Source organism: Centroberyx affinis, unplaced genomic scaffold (genome assembly GCF_046629955.1).
Source record: "Centroberyx affinis isolate AG114_WGS23_722 - 3 ecotype Tasmania unplaced genomic scaffold, CSIRO-AGI_Caff_v1 ptg000981l_1, whole genome shotgun sequence".
Lineage (NCBI taxonomy): Eukaryota > Metazoa > Chordata > Actinopteri > Beryciformes > Berycidae > Centroberyx > Centroberyx affinis.
In genome coordinates, this window is record NW_027279549.1 from 64,323 (window position 1) to 80,000 (window position 15,678).

Sequence of the window (15,678 nt, forward strand, 5' to 3'; positions counted from 1 at the left end):
TAAACAGGGGTGCCTGTGTGTGTGTGTATGTGTGTGTGTGTGTGTGTGTGTGTGTCTGTGTGTGTGTGTACACAGTAGGAGGAATTGGAAAGGACCGTGGTGTAGCGTAGGAATCACCCCCACACACACACACACACACACACACATAAGTCACTCTCACAATAGTAAAGTAAGCTGAAATTCATTGATCACCAACATTGGAATCAACCAATAACGAAGAGGTCAAAGGTCAGAGCCACAGTGACCTGACAATATTACTCTGACCCTTGAATGATCACAAATGTCAGAGAATTGCTAGAACGTAGCGTTCGACCGGTAGGGAGACACCAATACCAATCAATAAATAAAATGTGCAAAGAAAATAAAATGTCATGACAGGTTTTAAAGACTGTTTTTATGTAGCTGTGGCCAGGAAGCAAATGTAATGTCATGGTTTTAATCAATTTATTTTTTTAATCAATCTATTTTATGTAAAGCAATTTGAGTTGCATTCTACTGTATGTATGAATGGTGCTTTATAAATAAACATATTAGTATTATTAATATTGGCCTAATTTATTGGTCTAACCATACAAGAAAGAGCCAATAAGATGTAAGGAGGAAGCCAGAAAACACACACACACACACGCACACACACCTACACACACACACACACACACACACACACACCTCCTCCTACCACCTGCTGCTGCTCCTGCTGCCCTCCCTCTGTGTTCTAAGGGTTGGGGGCTGGGGGGGGGGGGGGGTTATGGGGGACTGAGGGATGGAACAAGTGCATTGTGGGAGTAGAGATGGCAAGCTAAGACCTTTGATAGGCGACTCATTGAAATAACTGACCTACAAAAAAAAAACGAGCGCTGGCCAAGCAGTCACGCTGCTGCAGTCAGACCCGTGTGTGTGTGTGTGTGTGTGTGTGTGTGTGTGAACAGACGCCCACATGTGTTCAAAGACACAATTAGCAAAACAAACATGTTTGTCTCAGAGGCAGATGAGAAGATATTTGCAGAACGCTGATTGGCCAATTTCGCATGCATAAACATGAGCGTGACTGTATGTGACTGAGAGCTCATGTGTCTGTTCTCATGCATGGAAGCACATTTATATGTACATCTATAAGCGTACGTGAGATCATGTTGGGTCTCACTCACACGCCCATATTAAGAACTGTGTTATTGCCAGTAGACGTTTGAATTAGCATATTGATCTTCACCAACAGGGTCTGTGGCTCTCACTCCATCAGTGCCCTGGTGACACACATTACCTGAAAACCTACTGACCTGATTTTGCTTGAAACTTGACTTCTGAAAAACTCTCATTCTCTCATTTGTGTTTCCGTACCACAACCAGGAATCTGTGCAGCACCAGGTCCACCTACAGTACGTTTTGTTTTACACTTCAGAGCCACTGTACTGGGCTTCATCCTGTGTTTTTTTTTTTTAAACTGTCACACAGATAAATTGAGATTACACAGAATTTAACGAATAGGGAGCCTATCTCCTATCTCTCACGTCAAACTGAGCACGAAGGCCAGAAAAAGCATCAATCATGCTCAATCCTGCAGACACAATCAGGCTATCTGTCGAAAACCATCCGTCTCTTCACCTCTCCTGATGCATCCACTGTGTGTGTGTGTGTGTGTGTGTGTGTGTGTGTGTCTTCCCCTCTACCCCACAAATCACACACCCTCCTTCAATCCCTGCTCCAATACAGCGACAGAAGGATTTAGAAGAACAGCTGACACTAAAAACCTGCTTACAAATGAAAGAATAAATAACACTGGTGGAATGGCATTCGTCTATTAGTGGATTCAATTAATAAACCCTTATCAGCATGACTACACATTTCTTGATTAAAGCTGTTGTCTTAAAGTAACAATGAAAACGCATTTTGAGAGCATCTTACTTCCTTAATGTGATGTATTTCCTGCTGAAAGTCACTGTATTTGATTTTGACTGTTCAAAAATCTGTGATGTTTTTATTGGTAGGAATTTTTATGTCACCCTCTGGTATACGATGATGTAACCACTAAAGATTTTCTGTCACAGATTTCTTTTGTCACTCAAAAGACTTTTAGGTGTGCAAAAAATATATTTTTCTTTATAAAAATACAATAAAATAATGTTTTGGTCGTTTTTTTGGCATAAATTGACAAATAGGTATATGGTGTTAGAATGAGTTAAAAAGGCAAAAAAGTAATTTTTCATTTCAGTGTGAAAGTCAGTTTTACTACATTAGAACAACTAGTGAACTTTGACCCAACTATTCACAACTATTTCAGTCATTTTTCAATTTCAGCACCTTAAGGCAGTGATTCTCAAACTTCTTCATATCAAGGACCCCTAATTTAGTACCATTAGGTCCACGGACCCCCATTTGATGAGATTTTGTCTCTCAGACCCAAATCTGAGAATATAATCTTTATTGTTAGATATGATTTTGTCCAGAATTCCATGACTATCTGTATTGTAGGTAGAGAGATAACAGAGAAACTGTGATCAAAACAGTCATTCTTCTACATTCTCTAATGTGTTAACTTCTTGTAAATGAAATAATGGTTAAGTTTAACAATTCATCAATTTGCTGGGGACCCCCTGGAACCCCCTCAAGGACTCCTGGTGGTCCCCGGACCCCACATTGAGAACCACTGCTTTAAGGAAACTCATGTGTTGAAGTCAAAGTGCTGTAATATGTTTTAGATACCCACCCAGAAAGGTGCCAGTGAATCCCAGAGCCAGGAAGCTGCTGACCACCAGCAGGGTGCCGAGCACCAGGAGACCTGTCCCGGTGTAGAAGACCTCTGTCCGGGCCAACACCTCCCACCTGGCCTGGGCCTTCATCGCCACCGTCATACTGCAGGGAGAAGAAACCACAACCGCCTTTATTTAAAGAGTAGATGGGATGAAAGGAGAGGAGAGGAAAGGAGAGGAGAGGAGAGGAGAGGAGAGGAGAGGATGTGAGAAGAGATGAAGAGATGAGATGAGAGGAGAGCAGATGCCAGGAGAGGATGACAGGTTCCTGATGATGTGACACAGATTTTAATCAGCGCTGGGAATGCACAGTGAACAAGATCTTCTGCTCACCAGACCGACAGCTTGGCTTAATAAATGTAAATTGTGTGTGGAAGATCGCTGTCGCCGTGGAGTCGACCGGTAACTGCAGCGGTGAGTGGGAGACGCTCTAATTAGGAGTGAGGAAAAAAAGGGGAAGGAGAGGACAGCGGAGACAAAAGAAACAAAGAAAGGAATGAAAACGGAGAGAGAGAGAGAGAGAGAGAGAGAGAGAGAGAGGAGAACTGACCTAAATATTTTCCATTTTTTCCTTTGTGTGTGAATAATTGCAACTTTCTATTGTTCTATTATCTTTGTTGTTATTATTGCTACTTTTTCTTGATAATCACTGTTTTGCTTTGGCAACAGATACTGTTGTATCTAATGCCAAAAAAGCTCATTTGAATTGAAACTGAATTGAGAGAGAGAGAGAGAGAGAGAGAGAGAGAGAGAGAGACACACACACACACACAAAACTAGATGGGAGGGGATGGAATTATTTTTCTGTTACTTTGTTATTTAATCATTTAATTAATGATTAATCTCTTGTTACATGCTTTGGCAATATTGTTTGTTTGTGAACTGTCATGCCAATAAAGCACCTTGAATTGAATTGAGAGAGAGAGAGAGAGAGAGAGAGAGAGAGAGAGAGAGAGAGAGAGAGAGAGAGAGAGAGAGAGAGAGGCAGAGCGTGGGAGAAGAAAAAGGAGGTCAGTGGATCAGTTGGTTTGTAGTGAGACTTGGAACGCAGGGAAGTCTCAGATCAATTCACTCATCGACCGGCACGATCACAAAAAGCCTGATGTGCTGATGTGATGCAAATGCAGATCCAGATGTGCCGAACCGCTGCAGCATTTTGGCTCCACCCCAAGAGGAATTGTTTATCGAAACATTAAGTTTTGTTCTCTTTTCAGCTGTCAGACGTTCTGGCAACTAGCTGGTTGAGACATTTCTCACAAAATCCTAAATATTTTCCACTCTTTTATGTTTAAGAAAAACTTGTCTGCAGCACTGATGCAGGCTGTAGACAGGACAAATGCATGAAGGGGGATTTTTACAACAGCTGCCACTGTATTTTATTCTTGTTTTATTAGTTATTTTATTCCCTTAAGATAAGATTCATCATCCCTTCAAGTTTCACCAAATTTTGGTAGTGTAGCAGTTTAAAAGTTTGAAATTTAGTCATACAATTTAGTCATGCAATCACTCAGGTGGTCGGGTGGTGGATGAGTTTGACTTCAATGCCGGAGACTGGAGTTCAATTCCCAGCTTGTAGAAAGTCAAATTTAAATTTTTAGCTCAAGTTTTTCTTATTTAACCATGACCAAAGCCTTTCCCTAACCTTAACCAAGCTGTTTTAGTTGCCTAAACTTAACCGTTAGCCGACCTTTGCCTGAAAAATTCATGTTATTGTCACGGAATCCAATTTGTGCTGGAGGAACGTCATTTTCAAATAATTTGTGTCCACAGCAGGTAAATCTGTGCTTCAGAGTTTGTGCTCATTTCATGATTTTTTTATGAGATCATGTTGGGTCTCACTCACAGACATTAAGATATTATGTCATAATCACAGGTATTAAGAACTACGTTATTGCCAGTAGATTGATTGTTTGAATTAGCATATTGTTCTTCACCAACAGGGTCTGTGGCTCTCAGTCCATCAGTGTATTGGTGACACACATTACCTGAAAAACTACTGACCTGATTTTGGTTGAAACTTGACTGAATTATATTTCACTTCTGAAAAACTTCTCTCATTTGAGTCAACTGTGTCACCGTACCATGACCAGGAATCTGTGCAGCACTAGGTCCACCTACGTTTTGTTTTGCACTTCAGAGCCACTGTGCTGTGCTTTATCCTGTGTTTTGTTTGTGTATTTTTTAAAGCTGTCACACAGATAAATTGAGATTACACAGAATTTAACTAATAGGGAGCCTGTCTCTCACGTCAAACTGAGCATGGTGTCCAGCAAAAGCATCAATCATGCTCAATCCTGCAGACACAATCAGGCTATCTGTCGAAAACCATCCGTCTCTCCTCTTCCCACCTCTTCACCTCCCCATCTCTCCTAATGCATCCACTGTGTGTGTGTGTGTGTGTGTGTGTGTGTGTGTGTTTGGAGAGAGAGAGCGAGAAAGTGCTTGTTAGTGAGAGTGCCTTTTAATTTTCCCTGACGTCACACTCGGCCGGAGTCTGAGCTGACAGCCAAGGTGAGGGTCACACGCTGTGGGAGGGTGGCCAAGCAGTAAAAGCGTTTTCATTTTCTATCCACTGACGGTATCTTAAGAAGTTTTGATGAAGAGTTTCTGTAACGGCGGGTTGTCTGCTTTAACAGCCATTCAATTTGGCATTATCTTCAGGGCCGCTTTTCTCTGCATCCAAGGGCACAGAACATAAAAAGGCCAAGTAGAGTGTTTCATTTTTTTTTCTAGCTTTGAAAAAATTGTTGATGTTTTATGACAGAAGAGAATAAATTGACTGTATGGGGTGTTCTGTGGCCTACTTAGACCTACAAGAAAAATCAAAAGCAGAAACAGATTACACATTCCCAACTGAGCAGCCTTTGAAAGACCATCTGTACCTGCTGGTCTGTCTGTTTGTGTGGAAAAGGCTGAAAAACCTGCGGAGGGTTGACACAGATGGGACAATTTGTTCAAACTCTGGAGCCTTTACTCCTTTACTTTCAGTTTGTTTGGGCTTTCAGAACCCGTACGCACGCCAAATAAGGGGGCCAAGATGCCAGAAAATACAAAATCTCTCTCCTCTTCCAAGAAAACCGCTGTGCAGTTTGTCAGGAGTGAGAACGTAATTGAACCGACTCCAAAACACAAGGGCTGATGGGTATAAAGAGACGGATGTTGACAGCTGATAGTCAGCGGGTGCACATGCTTGGAAAGCCTAAATGAACAAAACAAACCACCAGTCTGCACTGATGCTCATGTTCAGAAATGTCTTCATGTCTTCCGAACTGGTCTGAACACCAGAGAAGAAGAGACAGGCAAATCCATCACGCTGAGATAAATTCACAGGGACAGAAATCTGATTTGTTTCGATGCCAAAATCTCTAACCTGCAAGATGTCGGGTTACCAAAACTCTGTCCAATAAACAAGCTGCCTGTGAGTCATGTGACTTTTTGTTTACAAGCCCTGGTTGGCTCGTCATTGGTCAGTGTGAAGTTAAACGAACCGAATACAAAAAAGCAACAAAGTAAACTTTTCCACTATGTTCGACCACAGAAAACAACCTGCAGGTGTGATCGCAGCCAGAGTGTTGCATCAGTCGGTCCATAGCTTGGACTCAGAGGGACATTTTCTGTCTCGTCATTTCTTCCCCGTTGTTATCTGACCCAAATACTCTTCTCTTACAAATATAGCTTGACTGTTTCTCTCTCTCTTCATCTTTCCTTCTCCTGTTCTCCTCCACTTCCTCCCCACTCACCTCTGATGTCTGACGCTCTAAGGTCTCTTTAAAATGCTGATTTCTTTTTCTCGGGATGTTAAACACAATAAATACATGAAGTCTGCGCTGTTGTGCATTCCCAACTAGGGATGTTAATCGACAATCGATTAATCACCGTTAAGAATTTGATCAATCAAGCATACAGTACTGTAAAAAAGTCTTAGACACCCAAGAGTTTTTATATAAATTGTGTCCTAGATGTTTATTCATTTTTTTTCTGCATTAGTGTGTCAGTAGACTGCTCTTTATAGTACATTTTTTTTATATTTAGAAACCTTTAATTTAATTATTTTTGAAAGCATCTTCGCTTTACTTTTTTTCTTTTACATGTGCCTAAGACTTTTGCACAGTACTGTATATTAACTGATTAATCGACAATGTAGGCTATGTGATATTTCTCATATTTTGCTGAAATCATTTACCACCACGAGGGCGCAATTTAACTTTCACCGCTGATACAGAGGAAGAAGAAAGCCAAGCAAGCGGGCGAAAAGTCCAGTGTAGGAGCATTACACCTGAAAAGACAACAGGATTCATTGTAAACATTGTAATACAATGTTGAAATACAGCAGGTCTACAAGCACAATGACAGGGAATGCAGGAAGATCTTTTAAGTTTTGCTTGGTTGATTAACTTGTTGAGTCGGCCTAAAGACAGGTGTAAAAACACACGTTTTGTATTTTCTATTTTCTATGTCAAAAGCTGTTTTTTACATAATGATTAATCGATTAATTGGTCATTAAGGTGACTGGCGGTCGATTAAGATTAAGATCGATTAAGATTGAAATTTGCATCCCTATTCCCAACGCCGCAGAGTTTAGCTTGTTTCAGATGCTCCAAATTGAACATATTTCAGCTTTCATCTGCCAGCTAAAAAAAGAAATAACACTTAACACCTGTAGTGTGTGGAGTGGTAGGAGCTTTTCCTCAAAGCCAAACCCCCGGTGCTTTCACAGCGAGGGTTTCAGGAGCTGCTGATTGTTTTGGCCTTTTGCTTTGACACTAGAAAACCCAAGAGGCAATGCCAAAATGAATCTTCTCAAACACAACGACCTCGCCCTCCTGCAACATGCAATAATTAATTTAATATTATTTATGTAAAACCACCCGTCTTATCAGCATAAATGACAAAGTGGGGCTGCAACAGATGAAGTTGTGGAGTGGGTTATGGACACTGGCGGCAAATCTTCAGTCAAAAACGTTAGATCCTTTGCCCCTTTCAACCCTTTGGTTTCTTTTGGTATAAAGCATTATAGAGCAGTTGTGTCGGTAAACATGAGTGCGCTGTGTGACGTTTACTGACGTTACACTTTATGATTTCTGCTACTGAAGTCCTCAAAATTCAGTTGAGGTTTCCATTTGGGGTCGCCAATGTGCAAAAAATGCAATGCAGCTTTAATGTTAATAATACTGGTTATTGCCTATTTGTGTTTTGCTCTGTTTTACACTTTTGTTTTAATGACACTATATGGTTTCATAGCATTTTGTCCATAAGGCTGCAGTGGCCTGATGCGTCTGAATGGCAAGTCTGGTCTGTCTAGTGTTGAAAGAGTTCCCACATCTGCTAATCATAATGGAACAATCACACAGGTGCTACGGCAGATGCGGGTATTGCTGCTGTGTGTGTGTGTGTGTGTGTGTGTCTGTGTGTGTGTGTGTGTCTGTGTGTGTGTGTGTGTGGCCTGGTCTGTTCTTTAGCTCATCACTAAACAGCAGCACACCTGTGCGTCACTTTCTGAACGGCTCTGGCTGGGAAACCGATGCGTTCCCTCCAGACGTAAACATCCACCAAAAGCACAACTAGGTCTGGGATTAAAAGCAGAGAAGTGGGTTAGGGGGTCTGGCTGTCCGTCTGCCCGTCTGATGGCGCGGCCCTTTGTCACAACGAGCAGGAAGTGTAATTTGATGCGGTTTGATGTGGCGCCACATTAGACACAAAGAGCCGCCGCTGGGCCGTCTGCTGAGCAGGGACACACACTGCTGTGATTTGGATTGGAAAAGAGATGGGGAAAGGGGGGTTGGGATGCAGAGGGATGGGGGGGGGGGGGGGGGGGGGGTTTGGTAGGTGTTACCGGCTCACTGGTGGATGTAACAAATGATGAGTCATTGCTGATGCTAAAACACAATCGAATACTCATTTTAGAAACTTGCGCTTAATCACTAACTCTCACTCTGCTACAATTAATTTGTTAATTTTTGGCAGTCAAGTATGATTTCTGAGTGCTGCTAACAAACTGGTTTTGATTTGACAGCGTAACTTTGTTCAGGAAAGTATAAGTGCTACAGTGCAGATAATTATCATCATTACAGTTAGTCAGAGGTGTGACCAGGTCACCTTTGCTGGAGTCCCAAGTCTGTCTCAAGACTTGAGGCACAAGTCTCAAGTCAAGTCCCAAGTCTAAATGTAGATTACCAAGTCAAGTCCAAGTCAAGTCCATGTCATTAATGTCAAGTCTCAAGACTAAATGTAGAACAGCAAGTCAAGTCAGAACAAATCAAGAGTCCAGTATCAATTTAATATCTTAAAGAAAACTAAATATCTAGGACTTTTCAATGCAATATGGTTTTAATAGGATAAAAACTTGGTAAGAGCATCATGAGTTTGATTTCTATAATCAGTTTCAGCTTCAATAAATTCAATCATTCCATACAAATTCAGAAAACAGAATTTAAATTCAGTCGTCTGCTGGAACAAATCTCATCACTTTCAATCTAAGTCATTTACACAAACACAAGATCTCAAGTCAAGACTTTAGAAACCTTTTCAAGTCATCAGAGTACTCTGACTTGTACTCTGACCAGAACCCAAGTCAAGTCAAGTCTCAAGTCTTCTCTTCATGAATCAAGTCAAGACTCAAGCAATTAAAACTGACTCGAGTCCAAGTCATGTGACTCGAGTCCCCACCTCTGCAGTTAGTAGTAGTAGAAGTAGTAATAGCAGTTACACTGATTGTATTAGCGCTAATAGCAGACATAGCAGTAGTGGTAGTAGTAGTAGCAGTAGTAGTAGTAGTAGTAATAGTAATAGTAGCAGTAGCATAGTAGTCATAGTATTGGTAGTATTAGTAGAAGTATTAGTAGCAGTGGTAGAGGTAGTAATAGTAGAAGTTGTTGTTGAAGTTGAGCTGACAGGTTTATGCTGCAGATGACAATAAATCACCAGTGGGCCAATCAAGTGTTTCACACACAAACATCAAAAGATAAATGAAAGACTAACAGAACTGTAGTTGGATAAGTGAGCAGTTTTCTTAAAAAAGAAAGAGTCTATTGTTGGCTTTCATCATTTCAAAGATACCTCAAATTTCCCCACTTTTGTAACAGTGAGAATGTAAGCCTGTGTGTGAGTGTGTGTGTGTGTGTGTGTGTGTATTTGTGGATGTACGAGTGGCAGGGATAATGGCCTGAGATAATAGGGAAGTGAAGACCAGCTCCTGTCAAAGCCCTTTGCCTGCTGTGTTCGTACCTTTTAGAGGATGAAATGGAGACTGTTTGATTACAGAGAGAGACAGAGGGTGAGGAGGAGGAGGAGGAGGAGGAGGAGGAGGAGGAGGAAGCTGATGAAGGTGAAGGCAGGAAGGTTCAGTGTGGGAGTCAGACAAAGTCCATTTCACAACGAGGCCGATTCACAGCTGGGCAGAAGAAAAGACACAAGTATGAGGGGCAAGGGTGAAAGTAACTAAGTACATTTACTCCTGTTAATGTAATTGAGCATCTTTTTTGTGTACTAATACTTTTATGAGTATTTTTGACGTTTACTTGTGCATTACAGAGTAATTTTGTAAGCTCTCCCTAAGTTTTGCATCAGATAGTGGCCAATGTAAAATGCATCAAACTTACAAAATAATATTTAACATCATAAATAAACATACAGATAAAGATAAGATTAATTTAACTAAATGCAATTTTAAACGCTTAATTTTATGTGATATTAGCTTTGTTAGCATTAGCCAAAAAGCCAAAGCCAGCTACAGTATAATTGGTTTGTTGTTTAGCTAGTTCGCTAGCATCGCTAGCTTGTTGAATAGCTTGTAGCAAAAGTAACATCAATGTAGTAACGTTATTGAATAATGATGATGATGGACATTTTTAGGTTTTTTTGTTACTGTAATCCTATAACAGAATAGTTATGTGAAGAGGAAAGTAAAGAGAAGAGAAAAGTGTAGAAAAGTTTTGTGTTGATTCATGATTTACATTGTTTATTTTGTTAAGTTTTTTTTCTTTTTTTCAGTTAAAAGAAACTAGTTTGTCCTTTTATCTTTACCTTTACTTCAATACATTTTTACACCAGTAGTTTCACTTCAGAAAAATCTTTAGCAAAGTTACAGTAGTTCTACTCAAGTAAGATATTTTGGTAATCTTTCCATAATGAGAGGTGTGTGTAATTTTTGTGATAAATACCCTTTAATCGTGAAGTAATAAATATTTCGATCATTTGGCTTTTTCCAGCACTGGATCACGTAATGTTGCCTGAAAAGCACGTGTACAGCTGCAGCAGCGAGCTGCAAGTGGCATGACTTTATGGTTAAGAGCTGGACAAATCACCTTGTGAGGCAGCTGGATTCGCGAGATCACGATCACGCGAGAATCCATCTTGCCAGGCTTCAAGTTACGTGTTTGTGGCCGAACCACAGCGGTACGGACCAATCAGCGTGCTATGAGGGCAGCTGGGGGTGGGGCCTAGGTGTGGCGACAGCGAGAAGCGACTGTTCGTTCACAACAATGGCGGCTCCTAAAGAGGCTAGCATAGATGCTGCTATAACATCAGTTATTTCTGAACTGGAGAGTATTTCTTCATTGAAAGAAGAGCAAAGAACGGCACTGAAGGCTTTTCTGGATGGAAAAGATGTTTTCGCTCTTCTCCCGACCGGCTTCGGCAAGAGTTTGTTTATATGGTTTGTTGATCTGATTGGTTGAAGTTAGTTAGTATTTTTTGAAAGTGCCTGCCCTTTTCCAAACTTCCCAGATGGTTCTGTGTAACAAACCATCTGGCAAGTCAGGTTACTGGACAGGTGGAGAGCCACAGACTGACCTGAAGTCTGCTGTATGGAGCCGTTTCAAAATAAAACATCAACTGCCTGCTGCACACATCTTGACCTACATTCTCCTCTGATGCAGCGGTGACTAACGAAGCCTGACACTCTGCCAGCAGTGACCAATACATGTAACAGAGCAACACACACACACACACACACACACACACACACACACACACACACACACACAGAGAGAGAGAGACCAAAGCGCACATATGCTCATCCACACATGAAATACTGCAGGTTGTGCTTTCCATTGTAAATATTTGATGATTTTCATTGTGTCTTGCTCAGTGGAAAGAACTAAGAAAAATGAGAGGTCATCATAAATTCAGGCTTACAGTTGAATTGGAGCCTGTGTGTGTGTGTGTGTGTCTGTGCGTGAGAGAGAGAGAGAGAGAGAGAGAGGGAGGGAGAGAGCGAGCGGGAGAGAAAGAGCGAGGGAGAGAGAGAGAGAAAGAGAGAGAGAGATGTTAAGGTACTCACTGATAAAATCAGCAGTTTTTTTAAGTCGTTTGTTGATGGTTTTTGTTTTATTCCTTTTATTTCTGTGTGTGTGTGTGTGTCTGTGTGTGTGTGTGTGTGAGAGAGAGAGAGAACAACGCTACTACATGGAAAGAAACATTGAAAATGCGAAGACATCAATTGAGGTGGAGCTCATATATATGTAATCAAGCAATTAAAGTTAATAGACTTCCAAACAATGAGCTAAAATAAACCCAGCGGCAAGAAAAACAACAGTAATCTAAGACACGCGCGGGGCTGTCTATTTTTATCAGCAAAACTTTATTGAATAAATTAAATAAATAATATTAAGCAATTATTTTTAAGCTTTGAGTCATCGGTCCTGAAGTCTGAAAGCTCAAGAGGTCTGGAGCTCAGTGCTATTTACAGTTCTTGCTTACACACACACACAGACACACACACACACACACACACAAACAGCTACTTTCACATTTAATCCCACTACTCCCATCTCATTAAGCCGCCTGTTAACAACAAAAGTGCCAATAAAACAATAAGTTAATTAAAAATGTACTTGCTGAAGCCTCCAGAGCTTTCAGTCAGGATTATGACTGAGTGTGATCAGAGGACTGCTGTGTGCTTCTGGAGATAAAAATATCCACTGCAGATCTGCTGCATGTCTGTCAGCAGCCTGTAAGTCTGAAGACAGACACGGCTGTCAGTCAGTGAGTCAGTGAGTCAATCAGTCAATCAGTCAGTAAGTCAATTAGCTAAGTAGACAATTAGGCAGCGAGTCAATGAAGCTGTGAGCTAATTAGTCTGTTAGGCAGGCAGTCAGTAACTCTGTCAGTCAGTCAGCAAGGCAGTAAGTCAGTATGTCAATCAGCTAGGCAGTAAGTCAGTTAAGCAGTCAGTCGGTAAGTCAGTCAGCTAGGGAGTCAGTCAGTAAATCAGTCAGTAAATCAGTCAGTCAGTGAGTTAGTCAGTCAGTCAGTCAGTCTGTCAGTGAGGAAGTCTGTCAGTCAGTCAGTAAGCTAGGCAGTCAGTTAGTAAGTCAATCAGTAAGTCAGTCAGTCAGTCAGTCAGTCAGTCAGTCAGTCAGTCAGGCAGTCAGGCAGTCGGTTGGTTGTACACTTACTATGGCTGCACAAATATAAAAATATGTACGATTAAAAACTTAATTTTTGGCTGAGAGGGAAAAGTGCTTCAACCCGCTTCCTAAACAACAAATCCCTAAGCATTAGCGTTATGTTTTCTCTCCTCCACACCTTCAGTTGAACATGTTGCAGGCAGTAGAAAGTAGAAATCAGTTTTTTTTTTAGGTCTAGAGACTCCTGTTCCTGACTCAAATGTATCTGGACAGATATTTCATCAGTCAGGCAGTTTCAGCTCCATGCTCTCCTGACATGTAGGGCATTTCTCTCTGCAACATTATGCAGAGCAGCAGCAGCCTGGCTCCCCCTTGTTCTGAATTTGAAGTTAATTAGCAGCTAATCAAACTGCCACTGAGGCAGCAGGGCGGCCTGGAGAGCAGGGAGACATCCTTCAACTGGCAGGCCTCCGCCCCGCTCAAGTATACTTGAGCAAAACACTGAATCCATCAGTAGAGACGCAGCAATCAGTTTGTTTGTTTTTTGGGCCGACAGCAGTTACTAATTTTTTAACTGTTTGGTCGGTCGATTAGCCTTCTGATCACCAACTAAACTGATGCACACCACCAGTCTAAAGTTTGGACACACCTGACTGAATGTTTTATGTTTTTCATTCTCTTAAAGCCATTTTGATCTAAAAGCTTTTGCTTATACTTAATACTTGAAATGTGTTTCTTAGACAAATATAAATAGTGAAGTTGATCCTATGTATGAATTTCTTTCCAAAGCCTTCGCCTTTCCATCAAGGCAAAGGGCGGCTACTTTAAAGAATCTAAAATATAAGATAGTTTTGACTTTTTTGGTCGCTGCATAATTCCATTTGTGTTATTTCATAGTTTTGATGTTTTTACTATTATTCTAAAATGTGGAAAATAGTAATTTACCAGACTTTCTACCAACAATCATGTAAAAGTGCACAGCATGCACAAACAGTAAACTTAAAATAAAATCTATTTAGTGCTGTGTCTACCAGATTGTTCTTGTGTGACACTGCTGGACAAACCATGTGGAAATGAGTTTTTATTCACACATAAAAACAGAAAAATTTTCCTTGAGGAAGCAAAGGCTCTGCCTTCTTTCCAAAACAAACTGTTTTTGATCATACTGGCCATGGAAAATGTCCGTGTGGCGAATAAAAAGTCAATTTGGAGTGCTGTCCTAGTTTCTTTTTCATTATCATACTGGCTACAAAATTCATAATGCAACTTCAGAAATTAATATATGCGAGCTGCCATTTATATTAACGGTTGAAAATGGCGAATGAATCAATAATCCATCACTCTGAACTTGACCCTGAACTGAACCTGAATGTTCTGTTCAGACAGGAGTGACATGAAATGAGCAAGTCTCTCTCTGAACTGTAAAAACAGCAAGGCCACCCAATGAATGGATGGGCCCATTATCTATTAAAAAAAACAAAAAAACAAAGTGTACTGAATTACTGTAAAATGAGAACATGAGCGTAAATAATGAATGAACACCTTGACCGCAGTTGACCGATTTGGTCTATTGGCCGATTATGATCTGTGCCAAAGGAGGTAATTACATTTACTGAGTAGCATTTTTGTGTACTTGTACTTTTTTGAGTATTTGTTTAAGTCAGTTCACTTTACTACATATCCATTACAGAGTAAAAATGCTGTATGTTCTCCATAAGCATCAGAAACATCAGAGCCATTAGCAGTGAACAGTAAGTAAGATGAGAACAGAAGAGTAATCTGACTTTATTTTGTAAAGTTTTACAGTTTTTCCAATTAAAAGAATCCAGTTTCACCTCTGTCCTCTCGTCCTTTTAGAGTCACATGGGAAAGATCACATCTAGAACGTTCTCCTGTCTAAAAAGAAACTCAGTAACTTTTACTGTTACTTCAGTAGATTTTTACACGAGTAATTGTACCTCTACTTAATACCTGGGTGTTATGCTAGATGCCAGCCTATCACGGACTCCTCATACAGAATTTATTTGTAAGAAGATACAGCAGCGCATTTACTTTCTTCGTAGACTCAGATCTTTTGGAGCCAGTAGCCAGATTATTTTCCTGTTTTTTAAATCAGTTATTCAGAGTGTCATGCTGTACAGTAGTACAGCCTGGTTCAGCTGTCTATCTGTGAAACTTAAAACTAAACTTTATAATCAAACCCAAATTTGTGCGAAGATTATTGGCCAACCTGTGGCACACTCCTTTCAAGCAGCTCACAACAAGAGCATGCTCAGACTTGCTTAACAGTATCTCTTCTGACTCCTCGCATGTTTTAAACGGAGAATACCAACTTCTGCCCTCCAATAGGCAATTTAGAGTCCCTCAATTTAAACACAACAGACTGAAGAATTCTTTTATACATCAGTCTATCCTGTTGCTGCCAACTGAGATCTGAATCCAGAGGATATAATGTGATACGTATGATTATCATGATTGTTTCATGTGTTTTGTACGTCTATGAAAAGTGTCATATGTGTAACTGTATGTTTAATCTGTGTGTTAATCTCTTGAACGGAATTGCCTAAGGATGCAAAACGAAT

At 40.6% G+C, this 15,678-nt stretch overlaps 1 protein-coding gene across 1 annotated transcript in view; it reads right to left on the bottom strand.

The window, feature by feature from the left end:
- The window catches only part of pemt (phosphatidylethanolamine N-methyltransferase), a 44,687-nt gene that overhangs the window by 26,194 nt on the left and 2,815 nt on the right, over positions 1–15,678 (bottom strand). The window contains exon 2 of the mRNA XM_071522380.1: positions 2,705–2,850. Within this exon, the coding sequence (XP_071378481.1) occupies positions 2,705–2,850 (146 nt within the window). The remainder of the gene's footprint in view (positions 1–2,704; positions 2,851–15,678) is intronic.